The sequence below is a fragment of the Podarcis cretensis genome (genome assembly GCF_951804945.1).
Source record: "Podarcis cretensis genome assembly, chromosome: 14".
Taxonomy (NCBI): domain Eukaryota; kingdom Metazoa; phylum Chordata; class Lepidosauria; order Squamata; family Lacertidae; genus Podarcis; species Podarcis cretensis.
Genome location: NC_137183.1, coordinates 44,470,240 through 44,495,459, shown reverse-complemented (window position 1 = coordinate 44,495,459; position 25,220 = coordinate 44,470,240). Strand labels below are relative to the sequence as shown.

General features: G+C 43.5%; 1 protein-coding gene across 4 annotated transcripts in view; it reads left to right on the top strand.

Annotated features, from left to right (window-relative positions):
- TRRAP (transformation/transcription domain associated protein) overlaps positions 1–25,220 on the top strand; it is a 167,047-nt gene that overhangs the window by 62,783 nt on the left and 79,044 nt on the right. For all 4 annotated transcript variants that reach the window (XM_079953626.1, XM_079953625.1, XM_079953623.1 and 1 more), the window contains 10 exons: positions 601–747; positions 9,885–10,098; positions 11,080–11,205; positions 15,505–15,651; positions 15,916–16,118; positions 18,984–19,105; positions 20,445–20,658; positions 23,187–23,366; positions 24,585–24,731; positions 24,998–25,117. In XM_079953626.1, coding sequence (XP_079809752.1) covers positions 601–747; positions 9,885–10,098; positions 11,080–11,205; positions 15,505–15,651; positions 15,916–16,118; positions 18,984–19,105; positions 20,445–20,658; positions 23,187–23,366; positions 24,585–24,731; positions 24,998–25,117 — 1,620 coding nt within the window. The remainder of the gene's footprint in view (positions 1–600; positions 748–9,884; positions 10,099–11,079; positions 11,206–15,504; positions 15,652–15,915; positions 16,119–18,983; positions 19,106–20,444; positions 20,659–23,186; positions 23,367–24,584; positions 24,732–24,997; positions 25,118–25,220) is intronic.

The window sequence follows — 25,220 nt, the reverse complement described above, 5'->3', positions numbered from 1 at the left end:
GGCACATCCTTCCACCTCCTGTATCCTTTGGGCGTTGTGGGGTGAATCTGCTCTTCTTCTGGGCCCTGAAGTGCTTTTTATACATTTTGTGCCTTCTTCTAGTTGGGGAGCAACCCCTATAGCGCACAGAAGCAGGAATAATAGCTCGCTGGGCCTCTTTTCAGAGAAGTGTCCTCTGTTCGGATCCACAAACGATAATTCATAGTAACAATTCCTTTTTGTTTGCATTTGCTATATAATGGGCTTGTCTGCAGGGAGAGTCTACTTCAGCATGCAAGTCTAGCTTGTCATCTTCTGGCCCTCTCTATACAGCAGGGATGGGCAGCCTAGGGTCCTGCAGTGGTTGGTTTCCAATGCCCATCAGTTCTAACCAGTATGGCCAGTGGTATGATGGGAGTTATAGTACAGCAACTTCTGTTGGGGGGGTATTGTTTTGTTTGTTACCATGGTATTTTTTGTGTTTATGTGTTTTTATATTGTAAATTGCCCTGTGATCCTTAGAGGAAGTGTGGTATAGAAATTATTATTGTTGTCGTTATAATATTGACAACAACAATAATAGTATTTGCTACTTAGTAATTATTCTTGTTAAATTTCTAGGTAAATGACAACTCAAACACGGCTGGCTCTCCAGGAGAACTGCTCTCTCGACGTTGTGTCAACCTTCTGAAGACAGCTTTACGACCAGACATGTGGCCAAAATCAGAGCTCAAACTGCAGTGGTTTGATAAGCTTCTAATGACTGTGGTAAGTTAATGTTCCAGCCTTAAACAACTTTGAGAGACATCAGTAAGAAACAATATAATTAAATGCTTAATAAAGTACCCTGTATGTGTTACAAGTTGTCATGTTGCACCCAATGTATTGATTCATTAATATATATATATATATATATATATATATATATATATGAAGATCCTGAGAATGTGTTGAGGTAAACAGTGTGGTGCTCGCTGTAGAGAACTTGAAATGTCATGTTACCCTATTTAATTGCCAATTTAATTTGATGTCATGACTTGGTAAATGTTCAGCTTAATGGAATTGATTTATAGTCTCAAATAATTACTCTTGTCTTTGTTCTTGACACCAGGATTAGGATAAAAAGTCAACCGCTGAGAATTGGAAATGAATGCTAGTTTTTGCATTGTAACACTGACGAGATGTTAGTATTTTACGCAAGTATTTTTTTCTTAATGTTGAGCTCCCGGAGAATTTTCCTCATCACTACTGTGAGGATAAGAGGAAGAAGATTCTACTACCCTTGTATTCCCTTTCCAACCATCTGTCCTTATTGCTTACCCAGCCTTGAATTTAACTTCTTAGGCAATAAGGAAATAAAATACAGTATGAGTGAGCAAGTGGGATGCAACACTCTTTGTGTCCTCTAGCTTGGTGGAAGGAAAGTCATTCTTTCACCTCTGACCCTCCTCTGTTAGCATACTTCCTAGAATAAAATCATTATTATTTACCTCTGCTTAGTGACTCTTATTCCAGGTTTCTGTGCTGGGCACAGAAAAGATGGTTCCTTTCTTCTGTGTCCAACATGGCAGTGCAGTAATCTAGCCTCTTAGCAGGCCAGTAACTTTGTGGCTTATTTACAAGGCTGCATTAATCTCGCTGCCATGCAGTTGTTGTCTGTTGCTGAGGTGGGGTGAAGGCTTAGTGGTTGCAAGTTCTCCGTGGACTGGGGAAGAGTTAGCATATCTGTAGTAACTAAAAAACATAAATGGGGACATGCACAATGTATACTTTTCAGTAAGTGTGGAGGCTCTCAGCTGACAGTATAGTCTCTAGGTAGCCTTGCCCAACCTCCCAAGGAACCTCTTTAGGCATTCAGTCGGTTTGGAAACTCACTTTGTCTGGTATAGTTTGGAAATAGGCTACTAGAAGTACCACTTGCTCCCATGTAAATTTGCCTACCGGTTAAGGACTATTTCTTTGGAGGGGAGGCACTTGTGCATACATCTGTCTTCTGAATTAAGGTTGGTGGAGATGCAGAAAACGGCTTTCTCTGTGGCACCACCTTCAAATTCTGGTTCAATTTCTTCCTTTCAATTTCTTTCAAAGTTCTTCCTTTCTGACATGTACAATGCCATTCTTGCTTTTTCAACTGGCTTTTGGCTTTACTTCTGTTCAGATTAGTCTGGCTTTTAAAAGTTGTTTTGGGGTTGTATCCAGTGCTAGCCCTCCTTGGAGTAGACCCACTGAAATTAATCAACATTTCTATCTCAGGTCCCTTAATTTTGATAGGTCTGCTCTGAGTAGGACTTAATTGGATACACATTTATTTACTGCATTTTATAGGTTGGATCTTTGTTAGCCGCTGTTGAGCAGTATTGCCTAGAGAGGAGACAAGACGCTATAGATTTTATGAATGAATGTGTCAAGAAAGGCGGCCTGGAGCCCTTGTGTTTCCTACAGGGATGTTGTTTCAGCCTTGTTCCCTTGGCTCTTTTTCCGTATCCTTGAGGTCAGCCTTGCCAAACACCTCTGTGGTAACAACAACCACAACAACAACAAAAACATTGACACTGCTGCTGCTTGTATGTGTATAGAAAGGAGCTGGAAAATGGGAGAATTGGTTTGGGAACTAGGCTATGCGACTGTGGTGGGATGTGTGTGTCTGAAGCATGCGAAAGTAATCTGAAAATGTGGACAGCTGCAGGAGAGGGAAGCTCCTATCTTTAAACATCTATCCACACCAGTAATGTGTTCCATTAAACATGTTCTGCATCCAAATTGACCCTTAACAGCTGCCTAATGAATACCAGTGGTATGAGCAATAGCCTTACCCGTTGCTGTGTTTGGATGCTAATTGCCACATTTTGCGTTATAAGCACCAGTCTGGAATATTTATTTTATTCATTAGCTGGTGTGTATAGCATAGAGCTTATACTATACATGTCTATTTAATGAATAAAATAAATATCTCTTGACTGCGGCTTGCATTGCAAAATGTGGCAATTAGGCTATAGATGAGTTCATAGTTTATTTTCAGACTGCATAGGCATCCGAGTCCTGAAAACGCTACGAATCCGTTGACACAATGGTCTCTTTCACAGCGTACCAGCTATGGGTCTTGATATGCAAGGTAGGACTCCCTAGAGAGGTAAAAGGAGCAGCCAGAGAGAGAATAAGCTCTTCTACTTTGAAGAAGAAGAAGAAGAGTTTGGATTTGATATCCCGCCTTTCACTCCCTTTAAGGAGTCTCAAAGCGGCTAACATTCTCCTTTCCCTTCCTCCCCCACAACAGACACTCTGTGAGGTGAGTGGGGCTGAGAGACTTCAGAGAGGTGTGACTAGCCCAAGGTCACCCAGCAGCTGCATGTGGGGGAGCGGAGACGCGAACCCGGTTCCCCAGATTACGAGACTACCGCTCTTAACCAGTACACCACTTTGCTCTCATTAGCTATGTTTTAGGAAGGCAGAAGGCCCTTTGAGAACTTGTCCAAGGTCCGGGATGGGAGTCTTGTTAAAATAATGTTGAAACTCAACAAAGAAACAGCCAGTCATTGGCACCCCCCTGCTGTTGCCCAACTTAGCCTTCTAAGGCCCAGAGCAAGTGTACAGTGGAACCTCGGTTTTTGAACGTCTTGGCTGCCGAACGTTTCGGAAGCTGAACGCCAAAAACCCGGAAGTGAATGCTTCCATTTTCGAACACGCCTCGGAAGTTGAATGGCTTCCAAGGCGCGTTTCTCTATTTTTTCCATTCACTTTGCCAACAGCCCTTTGATCCTCAGTTTTCGAACATTTCGGAAGTCAAACGGACTTCTGGAATGGATTACTGATTCAAAAACCGAGGTTCCACCGTACTAGGCTGCCCCTCTCCCAGTCTGCATGGGACTGATTTTAGGTAAATGCTAAGTGGTTCAAGGGACGCGGGTGGCGCTGTGGGTTAAACCACAGAGCCTAGGACTTGCCTATTAGAAGGTTGAATCCCTGCGACGGGATGAGCTCCCGTTGCTCGGTCCCTGCTCCTGCAAACCTAGCAGTTCGAAAGCATGTCAAAGTGCAAGTAGATAAATAGGTACCGCTCCGGTGGGAAGGTAAACGGCATTTCTGTGTGCTGCTCTGGTTCGCCAGAAGCGGCTTAGTCATGCTGGCCACATGACCCGGAAGCTGTACACCGGCTCCCTCGGCCCATAAAGCGAGATGAGCGCCGCAACCCCAGAGTCGGCCACGACTGGACCTAATGGTCAGGGGTCCCTTTACCTAAGTGGTTCAAAAGTGGAGGCCTTGCTCTCCAGCCTGTCTCCCTTTACTCAGTAAATTGTAGTTGGACATTAAAAACCTACTTTTTGGGGAGTCATTTGTGACATAAGGGATCTGTGGGGCATTCACCTTGGTACTTTTCATGTGTTTTCCTCCCTCTTGGGCCTTCAGGGCTCTAATAATTTAACAGCATTTTATATCTTTATTACATTTTTGTCCCGCTCTTCCTCTTGTGAGCGCTCAGAGTAATGTTCAAGATTATTCTCACAACAACCTTGTGAGGTAGGTAAGCAGGAGAATGACTAACTCAGGGTAACCAAATGAGTTTCATGACTGAGTGGATTATGGGCCGGGGTCTCCTCAGTTATAATCCATCACTCTTAACAGGGTTAGGGAGCCTGAGGTCCTCCAATTGTTGCTGGACTAAACTCTCAACTTTGACCACTAGCGGTTCTGGTTGGGACACAGGCGAGAGAGATCCTGCACTCCTCTCATCAAGTGGAGGGTAGTTGCCATTTCCCTTGCTTCTGTTTTTGGGATGGTGGTGGTTGCTCGACGCTTGGAAGACAACCTGCAAATGTTTGTTCAGCAGTGAAATTGGGTCACTCAAACAAACAACCATATCACAGTTCTTTTCTTGGATATGTTTGTTAGACACTTTTTTTTTTTGTAAAGAAAGCAATTTTCATAGCAGGAGACACATTCACATTTCCAGGTTGCAGTTGAGGTGGTTTTTTGAGCTACGATTCATTGTCCTGTGATGAATGCTTAACTTTTCAGCTTCTTCGTCTTACAACAGCTGAACTGCTGGTTAACCTTTTCTTGCAGGTCACTGTGGCTGTGAGGTTTTTGTTTTGATTTTTTTGGTACACTGGCTTTTGAGTTCAGCCGTTTCCCCTATGGTGCCTTTAGAAGAAAACCTACAGCTTTTTTACATGCCATCTTCTGATTGCTCTATAAGTCAACTGGAGAGCATTCCCATTAAAATTCAGCGCTTAGTAACGAATGTTAGTTGCGCTGGGGAAGATCAAACTGAATTACTTAACAGCTACTCTGCACATTGTCTTCCTTCTTACAAATGAAACAGTATTACACAGCGCCGTAAGAATTATCTTTGGCCTACCTTCCCCGCTCTGAATAATTGAATGCATATCTATTATTCTAGCACTTGTCAGAAGCTCTTGTGTCGTGCAACAAAGACAGCACACATTGGGAGCCAAATAAAAAGGGAGTCTTGCTTTCCTCTGCTCGAAGGGAGATCGTTTTGACTGGAGGCCTGTTTGGTATCAGGCAAATGGAATTGATTTGAAGAATGATCAGCAAGCTTGCTGAATAGAAGACGTCTGGGTTCAGTCATTCTATTGTTGGACACAGAGGACATAAAGATGCAGCTTGAATGTGCAGCAGCTATACAAATTTTCTTCACTCTCAGACTCAATGATATATTGCCCAGTGTGGGTTACTTGTACAGCCTGCTCCACTGTGGTTGACAAATGTTGACACTGAATTCTGTGTTTAAAGATGAGGAGATGAGCAAAAACATCGGAAGCTGTTTTATACCAGGCCAGGCTCTTTGTCCAGATTCACAACTATAAGATGAGGAACAACTGGCTTACTAGTAGTACATGTGAAAAGGACCTGGGGGTCTTGGTGGACCACATGAGTCAACAGTATGATGCAGCAGCAGAAAAAGCTAAAGCTATTCTAGGCTTCATCAACAGGAGTATAATGTCCAGATCATGGAAAGCAGTAGTCATGCTCTGTTTTGCCTTGGTCAGACCCCCACCTGGAGTCTAGTTCTGTGTCTAGTTCTGGGCACCACAATTTAGGAAGGATATTGGCAGACTGGAACATGCGCAGAGGAAGGCAACCAAGATGATCAAAGGTCTGGAAACCAAGCCTTATGAGGAATGGTTGAAGGAGTTGGGTATGTTTAGCCTGGAAAAGAGGAGACTGAGAGGAGATACAATAGCTGTCTTCAAATATCTTAAGGGCTGTCACGTGGAAGATGGAGCAAGCTTGTTTTCTCCTGCTCCGGAGGGTCAGACTCGAACCAATGGCTTCAAGTTACAAGAAAGGCGATATGGACTAAATATTCAGAAAAAAACTTTCTGACAGTGAGAGCTATTAGACAGTGGAACGGACTCCCTTGTGAGGTTGTGGGCTCTCCTTCCTTAGAAGTTTGAAAGCAGAGGGTGGATGGACATCTGCCATGGATGCTTTAGTTGAGGTTCCTGCACTGCAGGGGGCTTGGACTAGACAACTCTTGGGGGTCCCTTCCCATTTTATGATTCCATCTAGCCCAGTATGTTCTGCTCTGACTGGCAGCTGTTCTCCAGGATCTTGGTTCCTTTCCATCACCTGCTACCTGATTCTTTCGCCTAGAAATACCAGAGAATGAACCTGGATACAAACTCTGACTGAGCAATGGCCCCTCTGATAAAATCCCAATTGAATAGGACCAATGTGCCAGTCTCCTTAAGGGCACATCAGAGGGACCATTTCATATATTGTTAAGGGGTGAAGAGATTTCACCCCTGTGTGTGGGGAGAGGACACAATTTCTCATCTGGGAGAAAGAAAAGCAGCGGAATATTTAGTATGGGTACTTCTTACATCTCACGTTATCATAGCAATGTCATCAACACGCGCTGAACAATTCCCACCCCCACCGCTTTTTTAAGGGAAATGGATAGGTGCCGATTTAATAGTTGCTCAAATTACGGAGTTAGCCAGGAAGGGGCACCTGAAGAGCAATTGCTCGTAACCTGTGAAATAGTGGTCCTCTGCAAATTGTGCCTTAGCACACCCTGGTGTAAAGGTAGGGATTAGAAATGATTACGAATCATTTCACCCTGTCAAAGCAGGATCGCTGAAACCCTCAGTTTGGAAAAAAAATTGCAATAAATTGTTCCATCAATGGTACTTAGCACCAGCCCAGCTTAACACGACAGTCTTTCTTAATACATTTAAATGTTGGGAAGGTGGAGCCCTTATGGCAGATCTTTTTACAGATGTGGTAAGAATGTCAGCTTCCATAGAATAATTGTGGTTTTTTAAAAAATTCTGGAAGCTGACCAGAGTGGCTGGGGCAACCCAGTAAGATGGGTATAATAATAATAATAATAATAATAATAATAATAATAATAATAATAAATAAATAAATAAAATTGCTTTGGAAAGAGGAACATCAGTCTTCATTGGAGGGGGCTCAGAAAATTAAACCCCCAAAGTGTATCTCATTGCTTCTCTCATAGCTTCAGCAAGCTTTGGTCCAAAGCGGCAGCCGGTCATGGGCCTGTCTTTTGGTGCAGCCTCTTCCAACCAGTGCACATTGAGTTCCATTTCCTCCATCTTCTTCCCAGAAGCCTTTGCAGAAAAGCAACACTTCCCCTTCTGCTTCCAGTATCCCCCTCCCCCATCACCCTGGCAACTTCCATTTCAAAGGCCTCCTGTTAAAGGCACTTTCTCCTGTGGTGACATCAAGCCCCTTGTAAACCTGGCGCTCTCCCTTTCTTGTCTGATGCTGAAAGTCTCATGTTTTGTCAGGGTAATGACTGTGTAATCACCTACCTTTGTCCTTTGATGACAGCTCTCTAAGCCAAGCTCCTGAGGAAGCTGGCTTGACTTATTTTTTAAGGTAGAAGGTAAAGGGACCCCTGACCATTAGGTCCAGTCGCTGACGACTCTGAGGTTGCGGCGCTCATCTCGCTTTACTGGCCAAGGGAGCCGGGGTACAGCTTCCGGTTCATGTGGCCAGCATGACTAAGCTGCTTCTGGCGAACCACAGCAGCGCACGGAAACACCGCTTACCTTCCCCCTGGAGCAGTACCTATTTATCTACTTGCACATTTATGCTTTCGAACTGCTAGGTTGGCAGGGACCAAGCAACGGGAGCTCACCCTGTCACGGGGATTCGAACCGCCAACCTTCTGATCGGCAAGCCCTAGGCTCTGTGAGTCTCCAGCTTTTATTAAGGACTTTTTTATTATTAAGGATTACAACTCCCACCATCCCTAGTTAGCAGGACCAGTGGTCAGGGATGGTGGGAGTTGTAATCCAACAACAGCTGGAGTCCCAGGTTTGAGGAACTCTGTCTTAACGCCTTGCTGCATTCGATGATCAAACCCCACATTTACAAATTTCAGAGATTATGGGGAGAACCTGGCACCCAGGAATTTTAGGGGATCCTTGTCCCTTGCAAACCTGTAACAAAATTATTTAAGATGACTTGCCCAGCATAGTGAAATCATCTACCTGTGAGGGTCTCCCCTGCCTCTCAAATCAGCTTGCACAGTTCAGGCCATGAAAAGTCACAAGCAGAGAGGAGTTGCAGAGAAAATAGCTCCAGATGGCTCATATAGGAGATTCCAGCTGCACACTGCAGTTGAAGACAAAATATGGACAAGGTCACTCTTAAGCGACTGACCCAGAGAAATTTTTATTTGATTCCTTTCTAAATTGTGGTAAATGGCCAGCTTCCATTCAAAGAGTATCGTCAAGGGGAATTTGACTTGGATACTGGTATTGACTATCCTATTTCCTTTTGTAACAATCTCTTGATGTCCAAATGGAGGTAGTGGAGATAAAAATTAGGGCAGGCATACATGCAAGAAAGAAAACAAACCTTTCTTACCCAAGAAGTATACCTATTTACATGTTTTCATTAAGTCTGTTACTGGAAAAATCTTAAAAGTCATGAATTTTAGCCAGGTATGTCAGTACATTTGCAGAAGCAAGAAGTATACTGACCACATGTGCCTGTGTTGCAACTGGCATCTTAAATCAAGGGTTGTCTGTCCAGATGTTGTTGTACTACAACTCTCATCAGCCCAATCCAGCATGGCCAGTGATCAAGGATGATGGGAGTTGTAGCACAACTTCTGGAAGGTATCACACTGGCTACTCCTGTAGAGGCATTCTGTCTTACATGGAGGAAAAAGCCAGGGAGGTCTCTTTAAATGGTGCTTTCTATCAGCAGTTACTAATACGTTTGTGAATTGAGAAAAGGGTAGTCTTTGCTTTTGCTTTAAATCTGCTTCCTAACATCTTTTCAGTGAATCTTTTTTTTAAAAAAAAAATCAAGTGAACAATATAACCCTACTTTTAATCGTGCATTATTCTTTAATATTAAGGACAAAAAACGAAAGTAGAATAGTTTTGGTTTTCCTATGTGGTTCAGTGGAACGACAGCTTCTTTTCAGAGAGCTCGATTGACCATAAGAGAAAACTTGTTGGTTAGTCGGAAGGGATGTGTAGGGAGTGGGATCACAAAGTGAGCGCTCCATCTCTGACCTCCAGGTGTTCAGTACCTTGGTGACTCTCTACCTGGATGAAGATTGCAGTGTCTCAGACCATGTGACCACAACCAACCAACCAACAAATGTAAAGAGGTTGGAAATGGAGATTGTGGCGCAATCCCACTTTCCTCCCTTCTATGTGTGTATTCTAATTGTGATTCTGACCATGTTCAAAGAGCATATTCTGTTCAGGAATAGAGTGTATTTTGCCGCACAGCCCTGAAGTGACATGATTGATGCAAGAATTAAAACCCTCACATTAAATCCTGAAGTCACTTTCTTATGGATTTCTTGTATGTGGGGTTTGTGTGCATGTATGTGAGTATGGTAGAGACTGCTAATCTTTTATCTGTCTTTTGATGTCTTATTCCAGGAACAGCCCAACCAGGCCAACTTTGCCAATATCTGTACTGGATTGGAGGTTCTCAGCTTCCTCCTTACTGTACTCCAGTCTCCAGCTATTCTGAGTAGCTTCAAACCTCTGCAGCGTGGGATTGCCTCGTGCATGACATGTGGAAACACCAAAGTTCTAAGAGCTGTCCACAGCCTCCTTTCTCGCTTAATGAGCAACTTTCCTACAGAACCAAGTATGTTGGGAGGGGCAGCCCCCTGCTCCCTGCTTTATTTATTTAGAAAAAAACCTTGTGTGATCAGGGGGGAAAAGGGCGAAACATCTCCAAATATGCAATCCTCTCATTTGTGCCAGTTTTTATGGACTTTTTTTTTTAATATTTGCACTTTCAACCCCAATTAAAAGAAAAAGTTGAAATAAGTAATCATGAGAAATACATCATTATCCAGTGGCATAAAAACTTAATAACCTGTGGCAGTTATTACTTTGGCTCAAGAAATGCATGTCATAAATTTAATGTCTTTTGCAATTACCATTTTTCTGCTTTGAAGGTGCAGTTTTTCAGTTGTTAAACATGGCTATTTTAATAAGACAAGAAAGGGAAATTGGGTGTAAAGCTAGACTTTAGCTAAGAGGGGATGAAAGGGGAAGAGGAAGTAAGAAGTCTTAAAATTGCAACTGGGAGAAATGTATGACAGTGGATGACCCCCCCCCCCCCCCGCTTGAGAGGTTGTGAACTCTTTACATTTCAGGTAGGAAATGTGAAGAGAAGTCCTCAGTCTGTTGCAGAAACCCACTAACAAACAATTTGAAGTCCCACAGGAGGGCAATATCTTTATTATGCCCACCAAAATGCCACAAAGCAGTGGACAAGCTTTCAGGTTCTCCAGAAGTCTTCAGCAGGCTTTCTCAACCTCTGCCCTCCAGATGTTTTGAGACTACAATTCCCATCATCCCTAACCACTGGTCCTGCTAGCTAAGGATCATGGGAGTTGTAGGCCAAAAACATCTGGAGGGCTGAGGTTGAGGAAGCTTGGTCTTCGGTAAGCTTCATCAGGGATGGGAAACTTCAGGCCAGGGGTTGAATTTACTAGTAGCAGTGTAAAATCCAGGTATGGGCATTTGTGTCCATGTGCTCACTGCTTGAATGAAAGTCAGCAGAAATAAATACATATGAATCTATCTTGTGTTTGGTTTATTGTTAACTGTGGCGTAGGTACTTCAAGTGTTGCCTCAAAGTATGAAGAACTGGAGTGTCTCTATGCAGCTGTTGGGAAAGTTATTTATGAAGGACTTACTAATTATGAAAAAGCTACAAATGCCAATCCTTCTCAACTCTTTGGTAAGTTCCTGGTGCATTACCTTATTTGTTGTTGTTTAGTCATTTAGTCGTGTCCGACTCTTTGTGACCCCCTGGACCAGAGCACGCCAGGCACTTCTGTCTTCCACTGCCTCCCGCCGTTTGATCAAACTCATGCTGGTAGCTTCGAGAACACTGTCAAACCATCTCGTCCTCTGTCGTCCCCTTCTCCTTGTGCCCTCAATCTTTCCCAACATCAGGATCTAGGGCTGGGCATTTGGCTGGTCAAAACAGATTCGGCCAGTTGACTGATCATATATTGTCAAATATTTTTAAAGCTTGAGCCATTATGAAAGCAGCAAAGAAGATATTCAGCTAAACTGTTCTAGTGTAAGTGCTTTTGGCTGTGTAACAGAACTTCACTTCCTCCTTTTCTTTCTGCACATGCCCTAAATCTGCTCCAGAGAGTTAGAGGAAAAATTCAGGTGTGTTTGCGCTAGCAGAACACTGCCCATAATCTTTAAGAGATTTGATACTTACATTAATTACAAGAACCAAATTTGATATCACTTGTAAAAACTGACAGATTTTGTTTTAAACACAGGTTTTGTTAACATTCATCTTACATTTTTAAAAATGTTGTCTTTTCCTGCAAGGAGCTCAGGGTAGTTTACCTAGTACTCCTCCATTTTTATCATCACAGAAACAATCTGTGGTAGGTTAGATGGGATGTGTGTGTGTGTCACAAAATTGCCTGATGCATTTCATGGCTGAGTGAGGATTTGAATGTGGATTTGTCCCTAGCATGGCACTCTGACCTCAGCGTTGGTAAATGCTGCCCTCCAGATGTTGCTGGACTCCAGATCCCATCAACTTCATCCAGTATGGCCATTGATCAGGGGCCAATGTTGTAGTCCAGTAATATCTGGGGAGTACTCTGCTGCTCTGCCCAGTAGGCAGCGTTTTTGGCCACTGCTAATTTTCCTGTTTGGAGATGCCTGCAGTTTCAGCAGATAGCCAGTGTTAGTTAGAATGTGGTGTTGATAACGCCAAGGTCTCGGGTTCAATCCCCATATGGGTTCACTGCATGTTCCTGTATTGCAGGGAGTTGGACTAGAAATTATACTTGAGGTACCTTCCAACTATATAATTCTATGATTCTTAGATTCATTTTGCTTCTAGGGTTGTCTCTGGTTTCTACAAAGGTGGGGGACAGGTTGCCCTCATGTCTGCCTTCACGAACAAATGGCGCCATAATAAGATAAACTGAAAAGGAAGAGATAAGCTGCCGTCTGCACATTGAATATTGCAATCTGACACTTAATGGATCATAAGTGGCTATTGAAATGTGGCTAGAGCATTCATGATCCTCTAGCAGATGGCTCAAGAAAAATAACGAAAGCAGATGTTGTTTGTAGAATAGGCTTCTCCTTGGGAATCTGTGTTTTTTTTATGAATGAAGCCATCAAGTGTTAATGAATAAAATATTTATTTATTCTGTCCAGCTGCTTAATAGCTTCAAATCTATTCATGTCAAAGACAGTTTAAGCTTTTTGACCTGCTTTATGTTCCTTTTGAACTGTTCAGAGCCTCTCCACCAAGGCCACCCCTGCTTTTAAAAATGAATTCTTTCCAATATGCTTATCTTGCCTTGGCAAGGCTGACAAAATCCATTTTCTCTCGTAGGAGTGTGGTCTCCTTCTTCAGCCCCCCCCCCCCCCGGCAAGACATTTGGTCAAGAATTGCATCACTTCTATAATGTATTTACAAAACCCATGATTGATAAGCCAGGACAATGGTTTGAGTGTAATGTACAGGTCTCTTGTAGTGAGGTCTCTGGCAACGATTGGCTGAGCTTCTCTCACTGCCATTGGTTGAGCAGCTCTGATGCTTTACAGGGACAGGGCAGGCAGAAGGATCAAGAGGTAGATGGACCAAGAGCCTTGGGCAGGGATAGCCAACCTGATGGCCTCTAGGTTCTAGGACCACTACTCCCTTACCATCTGCCATGCTGGACATTGGAGTCTAACGACCTCTGAAGGGCACTAGGTTGTTTAATTCTGGCATCATGGAAGAGCAGACTTTAGAAGGCAGCTGGCCAGTAGATGCAGGATAGCTAGGAGAATGGAGCTGGAAAGGTCATAGTGGTTCCAGAGCCCAGAGGAATGATGAGAAGAGGAGAAGACTAGGCTAGTTGGAGGAGCCACAAAGGAGGAGATCCTATTGGAGAATGAATGAGCAGAGAGAAGTGCTTCACGTGACCAAGAGCTACAGAAGTAATAAAGGCTAAAATCCACACATTGGGTCAAAATAACCAACACGATCTTTAGCTTCACCTCTCTCTTTTGTTTCAAAAGGACTATTTAAACTAATAAGCTTATATGTTGGCTGCAAGTTGCACACGATCGCCAGACCTATTCTGTTCCTTTGTTTTCCAAAACAATAGACTCGTTTCAGAGACAATGCTGAATGTATTCTGGTTCATCCTTTGCATCCGCAATAAGCTTCTCCTCTTTCATTCCCATATTAACTTTTTGATTAAACAAGCAGGGGGTGGGTTTCCTCTTTTATCCCTTGTCAAAGTGCCTGAGCGGGCAGCACGGATGTGTTGAAATGATTAAACAATTTGGCAAGTTGGGTCTATCCTCAGCTTGCCACAGAATTGCTTCTGTCAATAACGCGGGCCTGGAATTGCAAGGGCTTGGAGAGCTGGCTGCTTTAAATGGCAAATGTCCTTCACTATCCTAGCCTGTGATCTGGGTAGACAGATGTAATTTCACTTTGGGAATTGCCTATTTGTCAGGTGTCAGGTTGTGCTGTAGAACACACTAACCAAGAAAGATACTTCTTATCATTTGTCCAGAACACTCCAAGGTTACAGAGCCTAGTGTTGTTGTCCCCACCCCGCCCCCAAGGTAGTACACAATGTTACTGAGGACACCTTCCCCCCCCCTGAAAAAAAAATCCCAGCAAGTCCATAAGCAAAGTGCAGACCTTATAAGATGCAAAATGACAAGCATGCTTTATTGAGAGGGAGGCAGGAGCCTGAGGCGAAGGGGAAAATAAGCAGAATCAGTTATTTAATCTCTTGGCTACCAAAATTGGAGTGTCTAAATCATTTGGGGTGGGGGTGAGATTTCTGCAGAATTACTGAGTTATGGCTTGATAGCAAGAGCCTTGGAGATTAAGTAGCTGGGTTTTGACAGCAGAAGCGTTTGACCTGCCGCAGGTGTGAAGGCAGGAGGTGCCCTGTAGATAGCAGTCTGGCTGTTTTGCATTCAGTAGAGCCTCGTCAGTTGTCAAATGCAAGACCTACCCTGGGAAATGTTCAGAAGTCATTTGAACGTTCACAGAGAGCGCTTGGCTTGTTTCTACTGGTGATTTCTTGGTCAAACATTTTGCTGTATACTGTAGCGAACAATCTGCCACCATTCACTGGGCTGGGGGATCTTGTTATATACCATCCTACAGGTTGGGTTATATCCAACCAAGTCCTACTTCGAGCAGAATCCATGAAATTAATGGACCTGTTTTAGTCAGGGATGTTAATTTCAGCCAGTGCACTCTTGAGTAGGACCAGGATTGGTTACAATCAGATGACAATGACTTGACTAGGCATTCGGCTTAATAAATTGTCGTTAAAAGAGTAGGAATGGGCAAGTGAGATTTGAACTAGCCAGGGGAATGGGATCTGGAGCCAAGGGAAAGATGGCATCTCATGAAGGGATGGGGTGCTCGGATGGGAGCAGTCATCCAGTGCAAGGGAGGTCCAATCCCTATATTAGACTGCCTACAGACTAGGCAGTAGTTGTTGGGTTGAGTGGGGAGAAATAAATTTAGCGAGGATAGAAGAATATATGTTTTTATAGTGTAACACCAGTTGAGGTTGGGGTGTGTGTGAAGTCGGCTTTGATGCGAAGTAGACAGTGGAGGAGACTTTGGAAAGGAGCTGAACCCATATTGAGCCATTTGACTGTCCGGTCTGTAACTCTGTTAGAGAGGAGTCACTCATTGGAAGGAAAGATGGTTGCCAGAACTCACCCACCCTGTTAAAAGTTTATATCAGGCATAGGCAAACTTGGCCCTCCAGATGTTTTGGGACTACAACTCCCATGATCCCTAGCTAACAGGACCGGTGGTCAGGGATGATGGGAATTGTAGTCCCAAAACATCTGGAGGGCCGAGTTTGCCTATGCCTGGTTTATATCTTTGAACTGCTCCTCCACAGTAAAAAGTAATGCTTGGTTGCCTTGTTCAAAGTAGGACAGCAACAAATGTTTCCCCCCTCTAATTATTATTATCTTCATTAATGTATGGGTTTTGTGTGTGTACGTGTTTCAGGTACTTTAATGATTTTGAAGTCTGCATGCAGCAACAATCCCAGCTACATAGACAGATTGATTTCGGTCTTCATGCGGTCTCTCCAGAAGATGGTGAGGGAACACTTAAACCAACAGTCCCAGGCAGGGGCAGCAGAAGCAAACACAGGTAATAGCTTGCAACTCCCTGTTGGCAAGGCTAAGCTGAGTGTTACAGTAATGTTATTCCTTGATATAGGGATTGGACTGCATTTTGAAGGCTTTCCGTTTCCCAAAACTAGGGAAGATTCAGACATGGTTTTCAAGCCATTTTGAAGGCTTTCCGTTTCCCAAAACTAGGAAAGATTCAGACATGGTTTTCAATCGAAAAACCCTAAATCGTCATGTACATGATCAAATAATGTGTGTGGCTCAATTCTGATTCTGTCTGCAGCTGGTACAAGTGAATTGGTCATGCTGAGCTTGGACTTGGTGAAAACCCGCCTTGCTGTGATGAGCATGGAAATGAGGAAGAACTTCATCCAAGCTATTCTGACATCCCTCATTGAGAAGTCAAACGATGCCAAAATCCTCCGCGCTGTGGTCAAAATTGTGGAAGAATGGGTGAAGAACAACTCTCCAATGGCTGCCAACCAGGTAATCTAAAGAGAGCTTCCTGTAGAGAGAACAAAAGAAACTTCCTACTATAGCTTTGTCTTGTTAGATGTTAGCTCACCTAATTTGACAGTCAACATGTTGTAGTAGTTGAAGTTCCAGATGAGGGTTCAAATACCACGCCAGACACAAAACTCACTTGGTGTCTTCAGTCCAATTAACTTCACCAGCTTGTTGTGGGTGGGGAACCATGTATGCTATTCCAAGCTCTTTGGAGAAAGGGAAGCATAAAAATGTAACACATTTTATTTATTTAACGTATTTATATATTGCTTTTCAGGCAGACCTACTCAAGCAGTTTGCTGAAGAATATTAAAACAATAGGCACCATTTTTTTTAATGTTACAATAAACGGAAAATACAACTTGCTATTGTTTCTGCTTCTCCAGTCCCCTCAGGGCAAGATGGTCCTTTAGACACCCCTGTGGTGGCAGTTGGTGGAGGGAAGGGCCACTGCTGTGGGAACTAGGTGGTGGCAATTCCCCAGTTTTCTTTATTCTCCCTTCCCCCTCAGGGCAAGATGACCTAGTGGTGGGAGTTAAAAAAAAACATTGAAAGTTGAATTAGCACAGTTCCTTACTGGGCAGGGTAGGGAACCTTTGGCCCTCCAGATGTTGCTAGACTACAGCACCCATCATCCCTGACCATTGGCCTGACTGGCAGAGAGTGATGGGAGTTGTGATCCAAGGCATCGGGACAGCTACAGTTCCCTGCCCCTTGTAATAGGGTTTGTTTTAATTGCATTTTCCTATCAAAAGGACATTGACCCTAGGGTAACATGTCATGCTTCTTTAATGCTGCGTTTTACAGTATTTATTTGGAGGAGGGATAGAGAGCATAATGGACCCCAGTAGCCACTCTTCCTGTTTGGGTTTTCTCTGTTTAGGTCCAGGGAATGCTCCAAAGTGATGGCATGAAGGGATTACAAACACACACCCACACCCACACGTGCTGTAACATTGCTCACATTCTCTTTCTTGTGTTGTGCACAAGGGGATTTTTGTATCAAATATCACACCCGTTTTTGCGTGACTCCACAAGCAAAGCAGTTCTGAGATTTTGTGGCTGTCAAGGACGCCTCAAAGCCAATCCTGCTGTAGAATTCTCCCTGTAACGATTTGGCTGACGTTTTACATTAATCCTGCAGTTGATAAGTAGGCAAGAACATAGTTATCCACACATTTTGCAGTATGTAAGCCCTGTGGTTTTTCACTCTTAAAAAAATTCAAACTCCCATAAAACCTCTAAATCTTGCTGTAGCTTTTGAACCACACCCTTTGCTGCTTTGTTCATATCCTTTGCTCTTTGCATTTTGGACTTAAATTGTAGTGGTTTTAATGCTTCACTCTTATTTATTGTATTACTTATTTTAATTTTTTTTAAAAAAAAACCCTGTTTTGTTGTGTGTTTCCCTTTAAACTTTTTGCTGCAAGGCAAAATGTAAATAAGTATTAAAGCAGTGTTTTATGACATAGTGCATGGCTGTTTGGCCAAAGTCATAGGTAAATTAGTTGTATACTCAGTGACGTCTTGACAGGAGAAGGGAATAAAGAAACCAACTAGGGTGAAGCAGAACAATGTTTTAGTCCACACAATAGGAAAACCAGTGCACACTTAACCCTGCTGTACAGAGCCTGCAGTCTCCATCTCACGGAGTCAATCTTAGAGGATACAATGGTCAGTGGCATCAAAAGCTGCAGAGAGATTGAAAAGTTGGATAACTTTTAATTGCACTCATTGGATGTCAGGTGCTGAGTCCGGCGTTGGTCAGCGATTTAAACAATAAAGCACCCAATGTCCATGAAGTTAACTCGTTATTCAAAGGAACGAAACAGCTCAGTCATAGCAGTCACATAATCCTTCCCAGTAGGTCTTGCCCCTATGAAGCAGTTGCGAGGCCTTAAGTTCCCCCACCTTCCCACCGCTCTCTAAGGCTCCTCTCTCGGTTCCTTCCCCAGCAGCCTATGTCTCTGTCATTGAGTTTCTCGTTGCTCCACCCTCTTCAGTTCTTTCTGTGTTCTGGGAGACCAGAGGGGAGGGGAACTGGTCACAGCAGGATGGGGAGACTTCCTGGCTTCTTCAGCGCCCAGCCTCCACTCTGCCTCTTGCCTCCCCCCCCCCCACCTGCCTTCTCTCCTTCTTCTGAGTCTGGACTTCTCTCTGCCACAGTCTCTTCCTGCTCACTAGACCCTGTTGCCTCTTCAGATTCCAACACCTCCTCCCATTCTGCTCCCTCTGACCACTCAGCATCATCCCACCACCAATCCCCTGGCTCTGAGCCTTCTTCCCCTGGGGTTTCCCTGGCTGGTGCCTCCCGCCACTCCCTCTGCATCCAGCTAGTTCATGACATTGGATTGCTGGTGGGTATCCCATAGGTTCCCACCTCCCATAATTTTCTTTTGCACCTGCAAAACCTGGGGTATCCTTGTGCTTGCTGGTCCCTGCCAGTTGAGCGTAAATAGTGCCGTTTTGGCTATGTAAGCAATGGTATGCACAGTCTGAATACCGGAAATAGGGGAAGGGCTGTAGCTCAGTGGTAGAGCATCTACTTTGCATCTGAAATGTCCCAGATTCAACCCCCAGCATCTCCAGGTAAAGCTGGGGGAAACTGCTTGAAATCGTAGATAGCTGCTGCCAGTCAGGGTAGACAAGACTGATCTGAATCACTGTAAGGTAGTTTCCTATGTTTCTAACGAGAGGAAAAGATGTAATTGCCACTATGTCTGCATGCTAGGACCAACACATGGAAATCACATATAGTCCATAGTGTTTTGAGGATGCCAGCGCTCCACAATTTCAAAGGCAAAGTGAAAAACTAATTGCTTTCTTCTTTTTCTTTTCAAACAGACACCTACGCTCCGAGAGAAGTCCATTTTGTTAGTAAAAATGATGACCTACATTGAAAAACGTTTTCCAGAAGACCTTGAATTAAATGCCCAGTTTTTAGACCTTGTTAACTATGTCTATAGGTAATTATAGCAATTAATCAACTGGTTCAGCTTACTGGTTCATAATTTGGTCCATGTATGACCTTAATAACATACCATCAATCTCTTAAAGCTAATCTAGATGAGTTTTTAGGTGGAAGGGGCGGGTTAAAGTAACTATTCTTCAAAGTTTCATAGAATTTCCTTGTTCATACCTTCAAATCCTAGATCAGTCTGCATTTTCTTTGCTAGGTGAAATCAATATATACCGTGGCACATGTTAAATGCACTAATCATGTGCCAAATTACACAGTGTTCCACAAATAATCAGGGATTGCAAGAGTTCAGAATTTTTTATTTTATAATAAAATATAATTAAATTGAAGTTGTTGTTGTTTTTTTGCAATTTGTTAAATCCCAAACTCTTCCCTATAAAGCATGTGAACATACTTATTTATTATTGGATTTATATCCCACCTTTTCTTCAAGGAGCTCTAGATCCATTTACATGCAAAGCATATTCTCTACCAGGAAGCTATTACCCACCCATATTCCTATATTCTTGTTTGTCCATGTGTATATTACAGAAGCAAGACCTAGGAAGTTTTCCCTAGGGTGTGTCTTCAGCTCTGAGAGCACAGTCTCTGTAGGTCAGAGCTTTCCAAACTGTTCATGTTGGTGACACACTTCTTAGACATGCATCATTTTGCCACACAGTACTTCAGCTTTGCATCATTTCACGACACAGCAGTTCAGTTCTACTAGCAAACCGGAGGTTAAGCTAACCCCTTTTCAACCCCGAAAGGAGCTTTCGTGTGACACACCTACACACTGCAGCTGACACGCTAACGTGTCGCTACGCATAGTTTGGAAAGCTCCGCTCTTGGTATTTTCAAGTTCTGCTGTGATTGACCCTGCAAGTGCAAACTTTCATATGTTTAAAAGGGCACCGGGTCGTTCAGAGGCTTCTGAGCAGGTTCAACTGAAAGTTCATAGAAACCCCTTTCAGATCTTTTTGCTTGGTGAGTTAAGCCTGAGACAAGCCCTGACACTTCACCTGTGGGGACATTGGGGTGGACAGGGCTTAGCCCTGTACTGCTTTAAACCTTGCATGTTCAGGAGAATGGTTGAAGAAGGGTTTTGTCTACTTGCAGTGTTGGAAATAGGGCTGAGAAGTATTCTGGGATTCCCCCAGCGCCTTCCAATGTATGTCGGCAACACAGAAGCAAAGCGCACACTCCAGAAAAAGATGGATCCTCCTACCGTCTGATTTCCTTCATGCAAACTCATCCTGTGATTCATACTCCTCTACCTTTTGTCACCCCCCCCCCCCATCTCTGCTTTGCAAGTTCTGTGTTTTTAAATGCTGCTTTTTTCCTAGGGACGAAAACCTTTCGGGCAGTGAGCTTACCGCTAAACTTGAACCAGCCTTCCTTTCGGGACTCCGTTGTGCTCAGCCGCTCATCAGAGCCAAATTTTTCGAGGTTTTTGACAACTCCATGAAGCGCCGTGTCTATGAGCGCCTGCTTTATATCACCTGTTCTCAAAACTGGGAAGCCATGGGAAGCCACTTTTGGATCAAGCAGTGCATTGAGGTAGGAGTGTGTGTGATGTGAATGTTTGTAGCATTATAAATGCATGTGGTCTGCCTAACATCATTAGAATTAAATTTACACATTTTCAGTAGGAAATTATACATACCCTACTAAAGTCCCAAAGTGATTTACGATCAAAGTAAAGAATACAATAAAAACCACAAAATTATAATCAGAATTTAAAATTATAGTATCGTATCACTGGTGCTGCCCAAAGGCCTGGGAAAACAAAAACAAAAATGTATTTGCCTTGTGCTGAAACTGTGTTGTTGTTTTTTGTAATTCACTTTGATTTTTTCTTGTAATCAAACCGTATATAAATTTTATGAAAGGAAAAAACGAAAAAACAAATACATCCTATTTGCTTCCTATCCATGAACTGCTAAGATTCTGTATGAACTTCAGTAAACGTTGATAAGTTGACGAATGTGCGTATGGCAGCACAAACGAAAGCGGGCAGTTACCTGCTAGTCATTTGTCATTGTTCATGAGTGTAACCTGGAAATCTTTGAGATTATGTAGATGCACGTAGGATCGTCCTTGTTCTCTTGCAATAGCTGACAACCTCCACCTTTCATATATTCACTGTAATGTATGCATCTGTGTTGAACAATGAAGGATAAATCAAGTTAATAAGGCGAAAGCTCAGAAGCTAAGAGGAATACAAAGCACTTTCTGATTGAAGATGAAATAATGTGGATTCAATACATAACCTAAATGCTTGCTGTGTGAATACTAAACAATTACTTAAACACTAAACAAGAGAACTGAATGGGAAGCAATTACTTTAATGTAGCAAGCTACCCCCTACCCCTCAAAATAATTAGTGCTCATAACCGCAGGGGGGTTAGGCGGGGAATAGCCAGGCACGTAAAAGAATTATGTGTTTTAGCTTTTCATTCCAGCTGCTGTTCAGCTATTTTTTGGGGGGAAAGAAAAAAAGAAGAAGTATGGTTGCGTTTTAGGTGTGAGAGAGAACTGATCTAGGCATCCTGACTATACCCTCCTTTTGTTGGTTCCGTCATTTTTATATTCTGCCCTTCCTCTCATAGGGAGCACAGGGTAGCTTACAATAAAAATAATCCAAGGACAATTTTAAAGAGGCCTTAACATCCCTTAAGGCCAGAGTTTTCCTTCTCCTAGAACCTCCTTAAACCTCCGCTGCCTTGTGGCTATACTCATTGGTGAGAGAGGCTTTGAGACTAACCCTTGAGAAATAATCTTTTATCTGCTGCCTTGTGGGACAACTCCGGGAAAAGAAAAGGCCAAGGAATAAACCCTACACAGATCCAGAGTGGAATCCCTAACACAGTTGGACGGCGCCTTGTACGCCTCCTCCTGGCAACTCCTGAAGCCAAGCTGGTGCCAAATGTACTGTTCTGCTTCCCTTTGGACCACATCAGCAAGGACAAGAGAAGGGTCTTGTTGTCTGGGCAGCTCAGAGCTTCCCCATATACTAGCCTTCAGCCAGAAAGGCAGTCAAAACTTTGCTTTTTAATCGTGCCTTTGAGATGCCATAGATATTTTGAGTGCCGTGTTACCGACTATTGCTTTCTACTGCCATCTTGTGCTCTTTTGTACTGATCTCCTTAAGGAGGAAGAACAGGATATAAATGATTTCAGACAACCAAAAATAAACAACTGCCTAAGCGAGTGAATTAAAAAATGGAAGCAGATGCTTCCAATCCCTTCCTCGCAGCTGCACCAGGGGAGGGGAGGGTCACAAACATCATTTTTAGCATTGCATCTGAACTAGTCCAGTAAGTTTCACTGCTCCCCAGTGGAATCTGCTTCCAGGAATAGGCAGGATTCATACGACGAGTTCTGCTGATAGCAAGAACATAAGAGCCCTGCTCAAATCAGGCCAAAGGCCCATCTAGTCCAGCATTCTGTTCTCAAAGTGGCAAACTAGATACCTGTGGAATGCTTGCAAGCAGGACCTAAGTATAACAGCCCCCTCCCCACTTGTGATTCCCAGCAGATGTTATTCGTTGACCTAATGCCTCCAGTAGCATAGCTTTGCCCTCCATGAATTTACCTAAAGCCATTCTGGTCAGTGGCCGTCGCTCCCTCTAGTGAGAACAAGTTCCATACTTTAACTAATGCACTTTGTGACACCCCTTTTTTTTGGTCCTAAATGTTCCCTAAACTCAAGTGGTCTAGCCAAGGAATGTAAAACTCCCCTCCTGGATATGGGTTGCCTAGACTGGCATGGAATGTCCTGGGAGAGGCAAACGCCTGATTGGTTCTTAGCCAGGACTTGAAAACCCTGGGCAGGATGGGAAATGTAGTTCATCATCCCTGTAGATGTGTCACTAAACCGTGATTAAAGCCAACAAAGGAATGGGAGACTTTGGCCCAGAGGGAATGGGAGGTTGCCAGTAGCAACCAGTCATCTTGGCCATGAGAAGAGTTCTGCACAAGGGTGCTTACTTACAATGTGGTAATAAAATAAACATGCAGGAGTTCTTTGGTATGTTAGTCTCAAAAACCAAATAGTTTCATGACCACTTTTAAAACATATTTAGCTCTTGCTGGCTGTATGCGAAAGAAACACCACAATTGGGACCAGCTGCCAAGGTGCCATGCTGCCATCCATCACAAATGTCATCAATCTAGCTGACAGCCACGACCGGGCAGCATTTGCTATGGTGACCCACGTCAAGCAGGAGCCCCGCGAAAGAGAAAACAGTGAATCTAAGGAAGAGGTAACTCGGTTTTCATATTGCAACATGCCTTTTTTTTTTTGCCTTCGTTTAAAAATATTCCATTTAACACGTGAGCCCGTCTCATTCTGAGTTTATTTTGCTCAGTACTGTCTGTTCCGACTGGCAGTCCCCCTAATAGTCTTGGGCAGGAATCTTTCTGAGCCCTGGTCATTTTCATTAGGGATTGAATCTGGGACCTTCATGCAAAACAGGTTTTTTACCCTCTAAGCTATTACCCTCTCCCCTGAAGGAACAGCCCTTTCCCACCTAGAGCAAAAGCCATGACCCCATCAGCCCTACACCAATTCCTATCTACTCTGACTGACCTCTGCTCTCCAAGGTCTCAGGCAGTTACTTTTCCCCCAGCCCTGGCACTCGAGATCCTTTTACCCAGAAATGACAATTGAACCGGGGGATCTACTGCTTATAAAGCCTCTGCTTATCACATAGCTATGGGTATTCCCAAAATAAATGTCAAAATATTTATTTCAAAGAAAGGAGGGGGGCCTGTGCAGGAGAAGGAAAGGGAAGTTTGCTGTGGGTCAGCTGTGTAATTTTAGGTCTGTGGCTTTCCAAAAGTCATTGGATTCAAACCCTTATCAGCCCCAGCCAACATTGCCAGTGGATCGGGATGGTAGGAGCTGTTGTCCTGTAGCATCAGTTGGACCACAGGTTAGCCAGCCTTGCTCTAAACCACGATTTAAAGTTTACATTCCTGCACAAATTGCTCTCTTTGAAATTCACTTCAAAAGAGGTTTTGTCCTGCAGCATCATTTCTCAGCCAACACAGGTCTGAAGTCATGCATTTGTTCCACATGTTGAGATCTTTGTACTTTAGTGTCTGCCCAGACACTGAGGTCCAGCGCCGAGGGCCTTTTGGCGGCTCCCTCGCTACAAGAAGCCAAGTTACAGGGAACCAGGCAGAGGGCCTTCTCGGTAGTGGCACCCGCCCTGTGGAACACCCTCCCACCAGATGTCAAAGAGAAAAATAACTACCAAACTTTTAGAAGATATCTGAAGGCAGCCCTGTTTAGGGAAGCTTTTAATGTTTAATAGGTTATTGTATTTTAGTGTTCTGTTGGAAGCCACCCAGAGTGGCTGGGGAAACCCAGCCAGATGGGCGGGGTATAAATAAATTACTATTATCATAATCATCATCATCATCATCATTATCATCATCTCAGACCTCATGTCTTTTTACTTTTTTCTTCTTTTTAGGATGTGGAGATAGACATTGAGTTGGCTCCAGGTGATCAGACTAGTACACCCAAAACCAAAGAGCTTTCTGAAAAGGACATTGGCAACCAGTTGCACATGCTGACCAACCGGCATGACAAATTTCTCGACTCTCTTCGAGAAGTGAAGGTTGGTCCTTTGCTAGATGCCTTGGGTTGTTCCTTAGGAATGGCGGTGTATACCCATTTAAAATTAGTTAATAACCGTGCATAGGATTATGTGGTGTTTGTCATAGTATTGCTGCAGCTGTTCCATAGCTGTGCTGCGGAATAAGACTGTGAGGGATGAATTGCTGGTCTTTATGTATAGAGTCATGGCCTGTGGGGGGCGGGGAGGCAGGCGAAGGAAGCTCCTTCATCATTCAATATGCCTAACCGTATTGATTTTATTTCAAGACTGGAGCCCTGCTAAGTGCCTTTGTGCAGCTGTGCCATATTTCCACGCCCTTAGCTGAAAGGACCTGGATCCAGCTGTTCTCCAGATTGTGGAAAATCCTGTCGGATAGACAGCAACATGTGAGTGTCACTTTTTATTATTACAACAAAGCACATTTTGAGAAAAGGTGTGAAAAAAATCCGAAACATTTTTATATTACTATTTTTTTTTTTGTTGCCTCTC